Below are 18,802 nucleotides of genomic sequence, written 5' to 3'. Positions count from 1 at the left end.
CACTGAACACCTGATTCTAAACAATGATTTTTGTGAAACAACACTGAATAAAATTTAACAAGTATTTAAACACTTAATGTCACTTACAATCAAAACATCTAATCGATTGATGAATAAGACATGTGACAATTGTGTCACAATCTTCAACACTCCTTTACAAAAATCGAAAGTTTAATTGATATTTCATAATGTAATGACGTTTAGATCTTGAGAAATAATAAACACTTTAAGCTGCGGTTGATTTTTGAAAGATCCTCCTGATCCAATCAAATCCTCTTTCTAGTTTTATCTATATTTAACTATCTTAAATGATAAATTGTTAGTCTTAACATTATAAATAACAACGCTACACATGGAGTCAAACGTTCATGTGTGTTGATAAACTGAAATAACAACTGGAATTCTGGGAATGATGTGATCGAAACATGCAACAAATGAAAAAACTCTTATATTTGAGCTTCTTTGTCTAGTTCTGCAAAGCTCAGTTACATTTTGTGTCCGAATGTTTGACTGGTAGATCACATGACTGAAACACTGCTGATCATGACAACAACAACAACAACAACAATATACAATAATCTCTCCACATCCTGGAAAAATGACGTGGAATCATCAGATCCGAACTGATCCTCTCCCACATTAACATCGCGTGTTCTCATACTCCTATGACTGATGATTAACTTGACTCTTATGATATTGCACATTTCATATACTGTAAATAATATGTTGGAGTATTTCCCCTATCTATTACAAAATTCCAGGTCACATTATGAGTGATTCATCAGTGCAAATTGTTGTAAATAACAAAATATTTATAATCTTTCATCAAAATAGAAAAAGCTCTGGCTTTGAAAAAAAAAAAATATATATATACAGGTGAAACTCGAAAAATTTGCATATGGTGCAAAAGTTCATTTATTTCAGTAATTCAACTTAAAAGGTGAAACTAATATATTATATAGACTCATTACATGCAAAGTGAGATATTTCAAGCCTATATTTGTTATAATTTTGATGGCTTACAGTTTATGAAAAGCCCAATTATTAGAATATTGTGAAAAGGTTTTCATAAGCTGTAAGCCATAATCATCAAAATTATAACAAATAAAGGCTTGAAATATCTCACTTTGCATGTAATGAGTCTATATAATATATTAGTTTCACCTTTTAAGTTGAATTACTGAAATAAATTAACTTTTGCACCATATTCTAATTTTTTGAGTTTCACCTGTGTATATATATATATATATATTATTAACCAGTGTATTGATAATTTTTCAGCTAAACAATGGCACTTGTCTTTCTAGTTCTGAGTTCTTGCATCACTGATCATCATTGTGTTCCTGTTTATCAGCTTTGAAACTATCTCCATTGTATAAAGCGCTTTAGAAATAAAGGTGACCCGATTTGACAGGAACTTCAGGGTCAGATAACACTTTCAAAAGTCTAAAACAGGAAGTGACATCACCGCGAGCAGAAGTAACCCTACAGGAGTGAGCCGGCGAGCGTTGGACCGGCTCAAGCCAAGCTCGTATCGAGCGACGGTCCTGTTATAGACGTCCTCTGAAGACACGCATGTGTACGACCCCTCGTGAGACGCGTCCATGCTGTCGATGAGGTACAAACAGCCCTGATCCGAACGCACACACTCCTCACGCGTGTTCCCGCGGTGCCAGTGGTACGAGGCGTGATGTGATGTCATCGGGCAGACCAGGAAGTGTCTGGAGGACGCCGGGACACGAACCACTGGCGTCTCGGCACTGAACTGGGTCTTAGATGGTTCGGCTAAAGGCATCTCTGTGGGACAGACGGTCATGTGATTTTACTTTTCGTTGAGTTGACATTTAAATGGATATTTCTGAAAACATTTCACTCTTTTACAAAACCTATCTAGATAGCAATCCCAGAATACACCACAGGTTCAGAGATAATATTCATCATTCTGAGATGATGAATGAAGCTTGTTGATAATTTAATACCATAAGCAGAAATAGTTTAACTAAATGTTTTATTTGACTCATTATTGTGGTGTTAGTGTGTCAGACTCGAATTTAGGGTTTCCCAAATTTATTTTTTGATTAATCGTTTTATAAAATGTGGTCGATTCCATATCGATTTTCAAAAGCCACGAATTAATTTTTCCGTGTACATTCAGCGCATGTGTATCAGTATATTAGATCTGTGCATTAGTCTAATATTCCTCCTCCTGCTGTCTCTATTATTAATCAAACTACAAAAGACAAAGAAGATTGTGTAACTTTAACAAGGATTAAACCTTTATTTAATTTGTACAGTAATTATATACAGTGTTATTTTACATTTGATTACTTTATTCAGATTCTGTACCTGAAAACTACTGTTAGACCTCCCTGGAAAAACCTTTAAAGGGTTAGTTCACCCAAAAGATGTAAACTCTGTCAGTAATTACTCTCCCTCATGTTGTTCAACCCCGTAAGACTTTCGTTCATCTTCAGAACACAAATTAAGATATTTGTGATTAAATCCGAGAGCTGGATCACTCCTCCATAGGCTTCTAAGGGATCGAAACTGGCCGGCCCAGAAAAGTTATTAAAGACATTGTTAAAATAGTCCGAGTGACGACAGCGGCTCAACCTTAAGTTTATCAAGCGACGAGAATACTTTCTGTGCGCGAAAAACAAACAAAAATAACGACTTTATTCAACTCTTCATGTTCTTCTCTGTGGGCCTCGAGTGAGTTCTCGTAGTGTAACAGCGCAGCGCTTCTGGGTTGTACATCTCACACACACACACACACACACACGACCAGCGTCGGCCAATAGTGAGCCTGCATGTGACGTACACCAGAAGCGCTGCGCTGTTACACTACGGGAAGACAGAGAAGGAAATGAAGAGTTGAATAAAGTCGTTATTTTTGTTTGTTTTTTGCGCTTAGAAAGTATTCTCGTCGCTTGATAAACTTAAGGTTGAGCCGCTGTAGTCACTCGGACTATTTTAACTAGGGATGTCCCGATCCGATCACGTGGTTTCAGACTCGATCGGAATCGGACGTTACCTCCCGATCAGGACTCGGATATATGTAAATTAGGGGTGTAACGGTACATGTATTCGTAATTATTGAACCGTTTCGGTACGAGGCTTCCGGGTCGGTACGCATACAAACCGAACGATGCCAGGACCATTTTTCCTGCCGACAAAATCCGCGCTGGCGCGATCACCACAACGTTGCGCAACATCAAATGGCAAACGTAAGGAAAGCGGAACGAAACTGCGTTACTCATTATATTGTGCTTAACGGACCATTTATCAGTTCGGACCAGCGACATCTGTGCAGCGCGAGATCAAGCGACACTGTGCTAAGAGATCCAGTGAAGAAAACATTTGAAGTAATAACATCGCTGCGAGATCTAGTGAGAAGCATTCACATTTCTCCGTTATTAACCGTAGATCTCTATTAGATCAAACAGCGCTGACGTGGACACCAGGAGAAACATTGTGCCGTGAATGAACATGGATTTAATGTTGCAACTTGCACTTAAAAATTCAAATATTATATAAATATATATTTAAATGTTATTTTTAATGTGATTACCAAAACATTTGTTCATCCTTCAAAGATTACCCCCATTTATAAACCTGAAACTTTCAAGATGTAGGAAAACTCAAACTTATTTAAAAATAGTTTTTCTTTTAATAAATAGGAAATTTCTCTGGCATTTCTTACTATTAGCTGTATCGAATCGAACCGCAAATTTTGTGAACTGTTACACCCCTAATGTATATATGTATATTCTAGACTTTTTATTTTTTGTTTACATGCCTGCTGGGTATTTTAAGTTGAGGTGCTATTTGTTTTTATATTAGACTTTTTCTATATTGACTGTTGCACTAAAGTCCAAAAGTGAAGATTTTATGTTATTTATTACTTGATTGTTCAAGCTACCTCACAGAAGTGCTCTGTTTGTTAACAGAGTTGTTGAATGTTAAAATAAGGTGAATTAAATAAAAAATAAGGAATATCCTGGATTTGTTTTTTCGCTCTTCTTTATTCTTTTTTTATGTATTATATAAGTATCGGATCGGGACTCGGTATCGGTAGATACTCAAAATCAAATGACTCGGACTCGAGGGCAGAAAAACCTGATCGGGACATCCTTAATTTTAACGATGTCTTTAATAACTTTTCTGGGCCGGCCAGTTTCGATCCCTTAGAAGCCTATGGAGGAGTGATCCAGCTCTCAGATTTAATCACAAATATCTTAATTTGTGTCCCGAAGATGAACGAAAGTCTTACGGGGTTGAACAACACGAGGGAGAGTCATTACTGACAGAGTTTACATTTTGGGTGAACTATCCCTTTAAAGCAATGATTATTTCAGTTGCATCTTTATTCTTTTGTTTTTATGTATTTGTGCTATTGCTTGCTTGTAGTTTCATTATTTGTTCTTTTTTTATGAATGACTGTTTATTTGTTATTTAATAATCTTTGAATTTGATATTAGTAGTTTTAGCTGTAGTATTGAAATTGGAATCGAGAATTGTTCAATTTCGCTGGTATCTAAAATTGTGGGTGTCATAACCTTTTTACAATATAAGGATACATTATTTTATTCATTCATAAAAATTTTTGTGGTGGGAGCCAGTGAAAAATGAATGAATTGAGATCTTGTGAATCGGAACATCTGAATCGATACCCAGCCCTCATGATTAGCATAAAACATTGGATTAGCCGTGATGTAGACCACGAACCCTAGACTGCATGTGGAAGGTGCGTTGAGTTAATTTGAAATTCGTTTAAAGGTGAAAGCGACTCATAATCAGCACCGCAAATGTCATTCGGTAAAAAAAAACCCAGAGCCAGACTTACTGCAATCGTGCGGGTCTTTAACTCGGCCTCTGTGGAAAACAAAACACATCACTGACACTTCTCATACAACTTTTATATGCAGATTTGAATGATGCATTGTGGGTTTCAGTTGTGTGTGTGTGTGGGTGGGGGGAGTTGAGTTGAGTTGGTTGGTAGGAAATACGGAAATGAGTGTAAATGATAAAAAAAAATATTTATTAAAATATTATGTGGTTGCGTTGCCAGAGTAGGTAACGCGATGCAAAGAGGTTGAGAGTTTTTTCAGTGGTTATAATGTGGTTTCTGAATGATTCAGCATCACTTGATCTGCACACTGCAAGTAAAGAGAAGCAAGTCTGGCATCATTATTACAAGTGCTCACAATGATTTGAACAAACCTCAAACACTAAGTATGAAACTTGAGTGTGTAACTCGTTCTGCAGATCAGAGAGACTCAAACCACCGCACAACCAGCCAGAACGCTGCAACATTTCTCTCAATATTTTAACAGACTACTATGAGCTTTATTAACAGGGGCTTTAAGTTTGCGGCTCATGCTAAAAATACATTTTTTATCAGGAAGGAAGCAGGCTAGTGTGTGTGTGTAAGAGTGAGTGAGTGAGTGAGTGAGTGAGTGAGTGAGTGAGTGAGTGAGTGAGTGAGTGAGTGAGTGAGTGAGTGAGTGAGTGAGTGAGTGAGTGAGTGAGTGAGTGAGTGAGTGAGTGAGTGAGTGGCTTACTTTTCAGTGGATGTGCATTGCAAACCGTTCCAACCACAGTAGGGGTCTCGAGATAACAAGCAGTCGGTACACTCATCTCCGTACACACTGCATGCTAGCAGGTCAATCTGCACAACCTCATTACTGGAACTCACGAACAGACGCTTCTGAGAAATTAAACACCGGATACATTAGTAACGCTAATCATACATTTATGAGATTAAAAAGAATGAAGATCGGTCATAGATTATAAAGAACTAAATTAAGAAACTAACAACTGACCGTTCTTCAGGTGTCTACTAGAGATGCAACAATATGAACATTTGGGCCGATAATTCTTTATATTTGAAAGCCGATAACCGATATATTGGCCGATAAATCTAAATCCAAATTTTATATAATTTTTAAGAGCCTGATTACAAAAACACAAGTCTCACCATTAACAGCCATGTCCCAAACACACAATTATAATGTTCTCATGATCATTTTATGTAGGTTATATGGCAGACTTTTTTTTCCATATTTTCCTCTTTTTTTTAAAGTGATTCCAATCATATTTCAAGCAGTTTAAAAACATCATGCTGAACAGTGCGCATCTGAAGTGTCTCAGCTGAAGCAAATAATACATTATTCATCAGCTTTGATATATAAGCCAAATTATCTTATCAGACCGATAACATTAAAAATTAACATGTCGTCCGATACCGATATGGTGGCCGATATACCGTGCATCCCTAGAATCTACATCTTCGGAGTAATTAAAAGCAAAATAAAACAACATAACTATATTTTAAAGCATAGGATGTTCGTACATCATATATAAGTTATAATAACAATCCACTTAATAAATTTGAGTTCAAAGCGACTTGCATTGCATTAAAAATATGCAAAATATGCACCACATGACTGATGTTCTGCTGTTTGAGGCTGTCATCATGCTCATCTTCTCTTACTTTAGCATGCTTTTAGGTGCTAATGTCATCATGTGGGAGTGGATGTTATTTGTGTCGTACCTCAGAAGTGTCCAGAAGCATGCCGGTGATGTGTGTCCCGTGTGGAAACGGAAGATACTCCGCGATCACAAAAACAGGCTTTTCCAGGACTTTATGGACCCCTCCACTTTCTGTGAGACAATAAGAAAACTTTCGATATAACAACAGGACAAATAACTAATCTATCACATGCACATCATACAAGCATCTCTATATGGGAAGCTTTTAAGATACCCGACTCCAAATCGGGTTTGACTTTGATTTTACATGTTGCTTTTGCGTGAAATACATAATTTTCATGTCACAAGGCCGGAGTGAGTGTGAGGAAACACGATTCCTGCCGCATGTCGATATCCACGATCACTGGATCTCTGGTCAGTCGTAAGCAGTGGTGGAGGAAGTACTAAATCTCAGTACTTAAGTAAAAGTACAAATAACCAGAGACATATTTACTTTAGTAAAAGTGGAAGTACCACAATGACAACCCTACTTAAGTAAAAAGTACCTGATTTTAAATGTACTTTAAGTATTAAAAGTAAAAGTACTTGCATAACTATTTATTCTCTTAATGTATTCTAATGATTAATAAAACAGTTAATTCTAACTCATTCAACCTAATACTCATATAATGATGTTCAATATGATGGAAAAGCAGTTATATTTTAAGTTTTTGTCAACATTTCTGAACAACCTTGCAATTAGGCAATATACACATCAAGCTTACTATATACCCTTACTATATACGGTATATATATACATATATATAAACACATTATGTTAAAATGCCGTATATGACGGCGTTTGGCTGTAAACGCGATTCATTTATGGCGTAATTCTGAACCGCTTGGCTTGCCATAGTACTAATCCGAACCCAACGTATAATACACACGCACCCCACATCACTACTAAACCTACCAATGCGTTTCCTATGCATGTTAAAACTAATTTTCGCGTATAAATTGCACGATAAACACACTGTGTGCTATAGAGACGCATTTAGTGTGACCAGGTTGATATATCTATGGCAACCAAACTTCACTGGTGAGACAAACGTGCGATGAAAGGACGGTCAGGATGACGTTTTGGCAGGGAAAAACTGATCAGAACATTTAACGAAAATGTAACAGAACGTTGTAGAAATGTAGTGGAGTAGAAAGTATAATAATTGCTGCAAAATGTAACATTTACATTTAGTCATTTAGCAGACGCTTTTATCCAAAGCGACTTACAACTGAGTTACAACTGGTGGAATGTAACGAAGTAAAAGTAAAAAGTATGCACTATTGATTCTACTTAAGTAAAGTACAGATACGTGAAAAATTTACTTAAGTAAAGTAACAAAGTATTTGTACTTCGTTACATTCCACCACTGGTCGTAAGAAACACTAAAGCTTTAGTTTAAACTGATAATCGTTTTGGAGTTTCCTCTATTAACTCCAGTGCGGCTGAGACCTCAGTGCATAACCTCTATAAAATACACGACTCACTAGGGTTTGAAACTATTAGATTGCAACATTTCAATAAGTCATACAACACTCCTCACACACTTATCATTCATTCAGCCTCAGTCTTCTGACTAACATGTATAATCAATGATTCATTACATGTTTTCTAGAAATTACATGTCCATGCCTTTTCCTGTAGCTGCTGGTCATTTAAATGTGAAACGGATATGAGTTTAAATCAACATAAAACTGCATTTACAACCTTTTTATCTGCTCAGGTGACACTGAACAGGATGTTCAACGGGAAGCACGTCATAAAAATAAACAGTTTGACAGACTGACTAATGAGCCAAAAAAATTAAAAATCCCCCTGTAGTCAATCATTTTAAACTCATCTTTGATCACTGAAATGACACATTGAAATGTTTTTTCCTTGAAAAAAAAAAAGTTCTTCATGCCTTAAAGTATCTTGAATGTAACTCGACACCCTTGCAGGGATGGAAATTCACTTTTTTGTCCACCGGCCACTGTGGCTGCTGGATTTCAAAATCTACCAGCCACTCAATGTTTTTACCAGCCACTTTCTTGTTTTTAACCGACAATGTGTAACTGCATGTGAAAATTAATACTACAACAATACTTAAGCAGTTTATTTAATCTCAAGTCTCAATGAAATACTGACATTTTCTATTTCTCTCACCCTCGGCCTCATCCACCTAATCTGTCATTTATTTTTGTTTTGATGATAAATTGAGCCAGCCTCCAAAAGTAATTAAGTAAGTAAGTAAGTAAGTAAAAACTTTATTGTCCCACGAAGGGAAATTTGTGTTGGGCCATCACCCATGCTGCCGTCAGTATACAGTAAACATACAACAAATTTACAAACCAGACAATATTAATAATAAAAATTGCATAACTTACAACTCCATACCGCCATCATTTAACATCTTTACAGACACTGGAATAAATGAGTTTTTGAATCTGTTCAATCTACAGCGAGGAACTCTAAACCTCCTCCCAGAAGGCAGCAACTCGTACTCTGTGTACAGGATATGCGACGGATCGCACACAATCTTTTTAGCTTGCGTTAAAGTAGCCTGTTCATAGAGGGTCTGCAATGATGTCTGTTCTTTCACTCCAATAATTTTCCAGGCAGTGTGGATCATCCGTACCAGTTTAGTTCTACATGCTACAGACAGATTACCAAACCAGACTACAATACCATATCTAATTAAACTCTCGAAGACTGCCTGATAAAAAATTATCATAAACCTCTGATCCACACCATAAAGTCTAAGACGCCGTAAAAAGTGCAACCGTTGTTGTAATCTACTGCAAAGACTATCTACATGGATATTCCATGTCAGTAAATTATCAAAAAAGACCCCAAGATATTTATGTGAAGGGACCTGTGTGATGGTTTCATTGTGGATGATCACAGGCCTGTGATCACCAACTCCTCTAGGGTCGAACACCATTTCATTCGTCTTACTGACATTCAGAGCTAGGTGGTTATCCTCGCACCAATTCACAAACTGTTCAATCTCTGACAGATATTCAGACAAGTCCTCTGTCTTTTTCAGTAAACCTAAAATTGCAGTATCATCTGAGAACTTAATGATGTGGTTATTAGAATAACGCCTTCTGCAATCATCTGTATACAAAGTAAACAAAACCGGTGAGCTAACACAGCCCTGAGGGGCTCCTGTGCTTAATGTTCTAAATCCAGATAGTGTACCATTAACACTAACCTGCTGCCTGCGATTAGTCAAAAAAGAATAATACCATTTTATAATAAGTGGATTGACTTTAAAATCATTCAGCCTTGCAATTAAAAGATGTGGTTGCAACATATTAAAAGCTGAACTAAAATCTACAAATAAAAGACGTGCATACGAGCTTGGATCCTCTAAATGCCTATTTATAAAATGTGTTATAGATATAACAGCATCATCTGTACTTCTATTGCTCCTATAAGCAAACTGAAATTGGTCTGATAGACCACTCACGTCTGTTTTTACAAAATTAATCATGATTTTCTCCAAACACTTCATCATTATTGTTGACGTAAGTGCTACTGGACGATAATCATTATTCTCCTTACAGCTAGCCTTTTTTGGGACAGGGATAATAGTGGAGCTCTTCCACATAGAGGGAACTGTATTCGTGTCTATAGATTTCTGATAAATAGGGCACCAGGCTTCGGCCAGCTCTCTACTACAAGATTTTAGTAACCGCCCAGAGATGCCGTCCGGCCCAGAAGCCCTATTAGGACAGATCTGTGAAAACAGTCTCTCCACCATGTTCTGGTCAATAATTATTTTAGGATTATCCAATATAGACAAGGCATCCAGTGCATTTGCCTGCTCCTGTGAGAAGTCTCTTACATCAAATCTACAATAAAAATCATTCAACTCATTTGCCTTTGCCCCCTCATCTATCACATTGATAGATCTTTTTGCTGGAGCCATGTTTGTCATATATTTCATAGAATCCCATAATTTTTTGGTATTCATAGTCGAACAGTGGGCCTCAAATTTCTCCCTCTCCTTCCTCCTAGCTTTCCTTAGTTTATAATTCAGTTCCTTCTGTACATCTTTCATAGCTGCAAGGTCTCCTCTCCTAAAAGCCATTTTTTTCTGTACTATGCACTCCTTAATTTCCTTAGAGATATAGGATTTATTGTTCGGATATATAGTTATTATTTTTTGATCTAACACATTATCTTTGCAGAAAAGTATATAATCTGTCACAGTCTCTACGGCCTCCTCTAGATCCAAACTTTGAAAGACGTTCCAGTCAAGAGAAGCATCCTTTTAACGTTTCAATTCCATCATCATTCCACACATATACAGTTTTAGTTTGTGGTTTACTGCTTTTAAGCAGGGACTTATATGTCGGAATTAAATGGACAGCATTATGATCAGAGGAGCCTAATGGCGATTTAACCTTAGCTGTATAGGCATTCTTAACATTCCCATAACATTTGTCCAAGATGTTTTTGCCTCTCGTATTACAGTCCACATATTGATGAAATCCAGGCAACACAGCATCAAGTTTACAATGATTAAAATCCCCTAAAATGAAACAAGGTGCTTCCGGGGTACGACTTAATTGTCTATGAACACAGTCTGCTGTAAGTTTGGCTGCATTTGCAGCATTCCCACTAGGTGGAATATAAACAGTACATATTAAAATGTTTCCGAATTCACGTGGAAGATAAAAAGGCCTAAGGCTTACACATACCAGTTCCATGTCGGAGTTACAGAGCCGCTCCCTCACGGAGAATTGCGAGCACCACTTTTGGTTAACGTAAACACAAATACCGCCCCCTTTGCTCTTGCCTGAGTTGTCGTCCCTATCAGAGCGTACCAGTGAAAAGCCTTCCAGGGCAATGAACGAGTCCGGCACGTCTTCTCGTCAGTGTTGCCAACTTAGCGCCTTTGTCGCTATTTTTAGCGACTTTTCAGACCCCTTCAGCGACATTTTTTCAAAAAAGTGACTAGCGACAATTTTGCGACTTTTTGGACAAACCTCAGTAACCTCCAAATGGTGCCAGTACTGTCCTGCGAGCGCGAGGTCTTGCTTTCTCCCTGTCGTCACTCTCTCTAGCTGCGTCTCCCCTGTTCAGTGAATGGCTGAGAGGAGCGCACGGCCGCCGACAGACGCGAACGAGCAGTGTTTTTCCACGGACTGATCACTTATCTGCTTTTCTTTTGTTTTATATTTAAAGAATTTAGCTTGACCATTTTCATTTTATTTATTTTCTTGTGCTTATTACTTGTAACACTCACTATCACATAGCTTAGTTAATCCGGTTCTCTAACTCTCTCAATTCAGATAATGTTCTACATAGGCCTATAAAAAATTTAATAATTCACTATATTATACTCGTTCTATTTTCTGACAACAACAAAATAGGAAATGAGAACAGCTTTATTTGACATTCGGCTATATTATATTAAATAGAGCATTAATTTAGAGAGAAAACGCACTAGGCTGACAGAACGCAAGTACGACGCGATGACGTAATTAATATGTTAATTGACGTATGACGTCATCTAGCGACATTTAGCGACTTTTAGGGAAGGCGTTAGCTACTTTCCTTTGAAAATAGTTGGCAACACTGCTTCTCGTAACCACGTCTCCGTGAGCACAAGCAGGCATGAATCCCGGTACTCGTGTCGAACTCTGGTATTGACTCTTAACTCCTCAACTTTGCTTCTCAGGGAGCGGGTGTTGCAGAGAAGCATTGAGGGTAGTGGTGGTCTTTCTGCCCTTCTCCGTAATCTCTGCCTTACACCGCCGCGTTTTCCCCTCTTCCGCGTCCGTCTCCGACGGCTTTCCCCCACTGTCCTCGCCTGTAATTCCCTCGGTAGCTGGGGGGCGAGTGTGTGACTAGGCTGGAGCAGTAAAAGTTGGTCACGGGTATAGCACAGAACCGCCTCTGACATCAACAAGTCCTGATTCGCCAACATGGAATCGCATGTAATCAGCCATACGGCTAAAATCAGCATCAGTCCTCTTAATAAAACCAGCATCGTGTGCCCAGATTGAGGAATAATAAATAAATAAATAAAAAACAGACACAGACAGCAGCACAAGGTAGCCCGGGTCGCAACAGAGCAGCGCCACCGGCGCTTAACCTGTCCTGTGATTTTTTTTTTTCTCTCACACAACACTCTCCAGACACGGATTTATGAGCTATAGTATGTTGGTTGCCTTTACATTAGAATAATATTTAATATAATCTAGATATGAAATGGAATAAATAGCATTCAATACAAAATGAATATGTCTCATATATTGAAATCAAGTTTTATGTGATAAAATATTTGCTTTGTTGTGCATTAGAACCACATCAGGCATTTAATACAAAATAATTTATTGAAGCATCCAGATACTTCACCACGTGACAGCAGCTAGACTCCTGATTGGTTAACGCGGCGCGAATTGACGCTAAAGTTCAGATTTTTCAACTTGGGCGGCAGACTTCGCGAAGAGACGACTCAACGCCTGCGAAGAGACGACTCAACGCCGGCGATATGTTATCCCCTAAATATTACATGATTAACTAAATGTATTTTTTCCAGGTACTCTCTGATATGCACTTACTGTAAAGCTTCTTTAAAACCCTATGATTGTTAGCCAGAGGAGAACTGGCCCCTGACTAGCCTGGGTTCTCCCAAGGTTTTTTTCTCCATCCAATCTGATGGAGTTTTGGTTCCTTGCCACTGTCGCCTTGCTTTTGGCTTGCTTAGTTGGGGATATTTAATATTCAACAATATTATTGAACTGTGTTGTACTACTTTCATGTTATCACTGTGAAGCTGCTTTGATGCAATCTGTATTGTGAAAAGCGCTATATAAATAAATGTGACTTGACTTGACTTGACTTCGCGTCAAACGCGTGAATGCACAAAAGCACTCAATAAAATCATGCGCGCGGAACGCGTCAGACGCTCGAACTTGCCGCGCGAATGAGGCGTATTCGCATCTACCGCGCCGCGCTCTACACCTCATTCGCGCCGCAGGATTTTTTTTACGCGCGTAACGCGTCTTTGCATTGACTTAACAATGAAATCACTCGCGCCAGACGCTCTATTCATGTCTGGTGTGAACGCACCATGATGTTTTCTCTGCAGACCTCTACGCCTGCGATGTAACACCACATTTTGTTTGAAGGTGTGCCTCCTCTAAAAGTGTCCGCCGTCCGGGTGAAACAGTATGCTATTTTTATTTACCCGCCACGGTGGCCGGAAGGTGAAGCGAGTTTACCCGCCACAACACAAAATCACCCCCATTTGGCTGGTGGCGGGTGCTAATTTCCATCCCTGCACCCTTGCCTCATTTAGTATGTGCGGTTCTATGAATATGCAAATGAGCCCCGCCTCCACTCACTCCCTCAGCTCAGAGATCCACTGGTTGGCGATCACACATTGATCTGATTGGTTACAAGGTCGTTTGTGACGTCAGAAACACCAGCGATTTCAAACCGTGTTTTTGAGACTGTCTTTGGTTCACTGCAGTTTTAAGGAGGAAATACTCAGCAATGCTGTCGACTTTTACAGACTTTTTATTTGAGAATGTCTTCTTAAACAGGCGTACTGAACCATAAAGATATATTTGTGGGTGTTCTTTATGTGGAAATGATGCGTTTGTTCACATTGCGCTGGAATTTTAAGATACGCTGTGATTAATAGAGGAATGCATACTAAAGTTGTATAAATCGTTTTTAGGAACATTTTGGAAACTGTTGCACGTTCACATTTAGGATCATTCTTTGCACGCCTTTATAATTGAGGACTTGCATAAACTGCTTAAACTAGTCTTAAGAGTTAGTCATCTATTTTTTTTCCTTCAAAACTGGTCCTTACTTTTAAAAGCCAGTTACATAAAAAGGTAGATCGGTCTAATTTGAATTGTAAAAGTAAGAAAAGTTAGTATCTAACTGCTAGTTGGTCAATCTAGTTCTTAAGACACGGTTGTTACACAGTGGCTAAGTTCATGCAGCTGAATGGTAAGGGTTCCCATCTTCAGTGACGGATTCACGTACCGAGAGACAGAAGCAGGACCGTGTCGTGTTGCTCTCGGTCCACCTGGATGTGTGTGTAATGGCGGTGTCTAAACAGCAGGGGTCCGTTCTCCGGCATCACCCAATCCCTCATCTCGGGACGCCCCGACATGACCTTCAGGACCTCGGAGCTTAGACCAGCACTGTCAGCGACACACTAAAAGAACGACGAGATGCTAGTTAGAAGGAATGGGAAAGATAACTGGGACTGACTGTTTTCAGAGCTCAACATTCGGATCTCTATCAAGAATTGAAGTGATGATATATATGCTATAAAAACCCAGACTGACTGATGACATCATTCGGTTCATGAGACGTGTAGTTCATTCATTACCCTCATAAAAGACATTAAGTACACTGAAAGTAAATGACAAATAGCATACTCTGTTTGCTGAAGAAGAAAGGCGGATATTGTTGAGCTCCATGAATGACAATATTATGGAAGCTTGTTTCCACCACAGAATAACACACAATTGCTTTATATCTCATAATTCTGACTATATCACACAATTCTGACTATATCACACAATTCTGACTATATCACACAATTCTGACTTTATCTCACAATTCTGACTTTATAACTCGCAATTGCGACTTTCTATTACGCAATTCTGACTTTGTAATACACAATTGCAACTTTATATCACGCAATTCTGACTTTATAACACACAATAATGACTTTATAACACAATTACGAGTTTATATCTCACAATTCTGACTTTATAACACACAATTGCAACTTTATATCACGCAATTCTGACTTTATAACTAGGGTTGGGTATCGGTTGGGTTTTATCCGCTACCAGTACCTACTCGGTATTTTTTAAACGGTTCCGGTGCTTAAACGGTTCTTAAATCGGTACTTAAGAAAATCAAACCGTACACACTTTAGAAAAAAATAATACACTTTAATTTACAGGGCCAAACTGGACACAATATTAACTTAAATCTTTAAACAATATAAATACAAGTAACATATGGTAATAATAAAACCAATATAAAATAAAAATTCATATTTACATAATATCAAATGAAACAATATTGTATCAAACAATGTAATAATACTGGAGATTAATAGAGATTACTAGCAGGCAGAGCTGCCAACTCTCACGCATTGACCGTGAGACTCACGCAAATGACCCTTTTCACACAGAAAAATCGCGGACAAAGAGGACACTGACAGACAAGACAGAGAAGGTTACTTTTGATATGGAACAAATCCACAGCTGTCAGATTCTGTCAATATTTTTACGAGATTCACACAATAAATAACGTTTTGGCTCTTTGAAATGTGACAGATCGCTGTAGCGCGTCAGTTCAAACGGCGCGTGATACAGCAGCCTACAAATCCACTGCTTCTTAGCTACGCAGCGTTGAGTGAACCTATGAAAGAGAACATCTCTGGTGACTGGTGTAACATATCTCTCAATAGGGAACGAGACGCTGCCAAGCTCCTCGCGCTGCCGACCAGCTTCCTTTTTCGGCAGAGAAATCTGAGGAGCAGATGGCGCGCGCGCCAACATAATATGACGACATAAGTGCGTCGAGGCGGCACCCGCCCCATCAGCCAATGAATTAGCTTGATTCTATATGGATTTAGACTATCGGCACACCCAGAGGGCGTTCTTCTGACGCGTAATTTTACACGTGAAATGCAGCCAAACCTTGCGAGAAAGAGCGCGCATGCGAGACAGAAGAGACTGTGCTCCAAACTGTGTAGCACACGCACGGCGGAGAGGGAGAGAGCGAGAGACCTTGCGTGTGTGTGTGTGCCTAATGAAGTTAGGCACCGAAATCAGGCACCGAAATTTTCGTTCTTATTCGGTCTGGTTACTACCGTTTACGTCAGAACCGGTTCCCTATTGGCACCGAGTTTCGGTACCCAACCCTATTTATAACACACAATTGACCCTTCGCAGGGAGCTTGATTGACAGGTGATCTGACCAATCATACTTCGCCATCCGCCATTTTGTCTGACAAAGCAGTCAGGAGAGTTAGCAGTTAGTAGATTAACATGGGAGGATTTGAACTTGAGAAGCGGAGTGTACTGACGCCTTTCTGCGGCTAAAACAACATTCCTTCTGATGTTCATTCATGTTTATTTGATGCTATAAATGAACTAGAAGGAAGAGATGATCGGTTCACGAGCAGCTTTAACTGAGGCTCTACAGCGATCTGTCACGACACATTAAAGAGCCACAAAACGGTATTTATTGTTTAAATTTCTTTTAAAAAATGACCAACTTTGAAAGGTGAGACTTTGTTTAATATGTGTAATATCAAAAGTAACCGAAAAGTAACCTGGTCTGTCCTGTCTGTCAGCGTGTTGTCAGTCCGCGATGTATTTTTCACTGCGTGAGAACATGGTTTGTGTGTGTGTGTGTGTGTGAGAGCAGCGTAGCTTGCCGGACATAGCGACAGTAACTAAGGGGGGCGGGTCTTTGCAAACGGTCAATTAGGGGTGTGCAGGTTTCTGAATTGGTGATGACGGTTATGACGTGAGTCAAATGTGACGGTTCGTAACATAACCGTCGTCGGGGTCGGGGTCGGGGGGGGGGGGGGTTATAGGACGTTCGGTTGAATAACTGTTCGTCTGTTATAGGACAAATTAGTTTGAATAAACAAGCGGACGCTGATTAGCTACTCGCTCTACGTCTATTTAAAATGAACAGCAAGACAACTAGAAGTGAATGTGCTTTCCATTAAATGAATCCTTTAAAAAAAAGTGCTTTGCAATGAACGTGCTTTGTTTTAAATAAATCACACACAGTAAACAAAACCTTAACAAAAAAACTTTGCAATGAACTTTGCAATTTAGACGCGCAAACTGCGTGCCGGTGCGGTGAGACGTGCATGCTCGGGCAGATTCGGCTTGAAGTCGTTCATCCTCGGATGCGGCGCCGCGCGCTGTTACAAAAAAGCCGTGCACACAGCCAAGAGAAATGGGGTGTTGCCGGCGCACCCAACGCTCATTTTTGCCGCGCGCACCTTCGCGCTCGTGCGGACGCGTCGAGTATAAACAATTAAGGCTTTACTCCGTGTCAGCGCGCGCTCTGATCGGTAAAGGTGCACAGACCTCTCCCGAATCATCTCCAGCAGTAGCAGCCTCTGAAGCACCACTAACTCACCCGCCGTTCCCCCCTAAGCTGATATTAGTATTTAAACATTCTCTATGATAAAACATTTTTGTAAAAAATATTTTAATAGCACGGTTTTGGCGGTTATAGAGTTCTAATGACGGTGTTCAACTATAACCGTCGGTCTCACGGTTATATAATAACCGTCACACCCCTACGGTCAATTGCAACTTTATATCATGCAATTCTGATTTTATAACTCGCAATTGCAACTATATCACGCAATTGTGAGATAAAAAGTCGCAATTACCTTTTTTTTATTCTGTGGTGGAAACAAGCTTCCATACAATATTGACCGTACAAGCCAAATTTATTTGTATAGCGCTTTCAACAAAAAATGTTGTTCAGAAATTCAAGATGTTAATGTTTATAATACCCTAATATCCTCATGCCTTATAGCAGATTACAGTTGGGCGATAATATAGTTCTCATTTTGTGATTTCCACAAGCCTCGCTTCAGTGACGGCATATTCTCACCGCTCCGGGCCGGTGACCCGCAGGGACGCTGTTGGAGTTGAACTCAGAGGAAGTGAAGATAGTGCTGATTTCAGTCATGTTATAAACACACACAGCACTCATGTTCCTGTAAATTGAGAAACAAAAAGAGAAGTTGTGTGAAGTGTGAAGCTCTGTCTCTTGAGTTTGTGAAACTGTGTCAAATGACAGACATCAACATGTAAACCCTCTATTCAACAGGATCATGTGACTCCGCGTCAGTCATGTTAGCATTTACACTGATGTGATTCGATTTGATGTCGATTCATTTGGATATATATTTAAGGCACAGCACAGTAAAAACCTCAATTAATGTTGTAAAGTTTACATTTCTATAATATTAAAGGTTAAAATGAACAACTGATTTGTATAAAACATGGCAAACGAGGCATTTTTATAATAAAGTTTGTGATGACGTGTTTCTACACAAATTTGTTGAAAATAGACATTTAAATGGTCGGATTTATTCACACATTAAATTTTTAAAGAACAAGTAAAAAAATATATGTATTTTAGAGCATATTTTAGTCCAAATGCTCCTCTCTAGTGTCATTATTCAGTATATAGTCACTGAATGTGCTGTTGAAACACTGATTACATGATTGACTTCAGTAA

General features: G+C 39.0%; 1 protein-coding gene across 1 annotated transcript in view; it reads right to left on the bottom strand.

The window, feature by feature from the left end:
* Positions 1–1,258: 1,258 nt before the first annotated feature.
* The window catches only part of LOC130103983 (semaphorin-7A), a 36,241-nt gene continuing 18,697 nt past the window's right edge, over positions 1,259–18,802 (bottom strand). The window contains exons 9-14 of the mRNA XM_056270341.1: positions 18,170–18,275; positions 14,537–14,711; positions 6,557–6,666; positions 5,565–5,710; positions 4,847–4,875; positions 1,259–1,797 (exon numbers count right to left, since the gene is read on the bottom strand). Of these exons, the coding sequence (XP_056126316.1) occupies positions 1,439–1,797; positions 4,847–4,875; positions 5,565–5,710; positions 6,557–6,666; positions 14,537–14,711; positions 18,170–18,275 (925 nt within the window). The 3' untranslated portion in view covers positions 1,259–1,438. The remainder of the gene's footprint in view (positions 1,798–4,846; positions 4,876–5,564; positions 5,711–6,556; positions 6,667–14,536; positions 14,712–18,169; positions 18,276–18,802) is intronic.

This window comes from Rhinichthys klamathensis, unplaced genomic scaffold (genome assembly GCF_029890125.1).
Source record: "Rhinichthys klamathensis goyatoka isolate OS25496 unplaced genomic scaffold, OSU_Roscu_1.1 h1tg000302l_1, whole genome shotgun sequence".
NCBI classification, from domain to species: Eukaryota; Metazoa; Chordata; class Actinopteri; order Cypriniformes; family Leuciscidae; genus Rhinichthys; species Rhinichthys klamathensis.
This window is presented reverse-complemented; position numbering and strand designations above follow the sequence as displayed.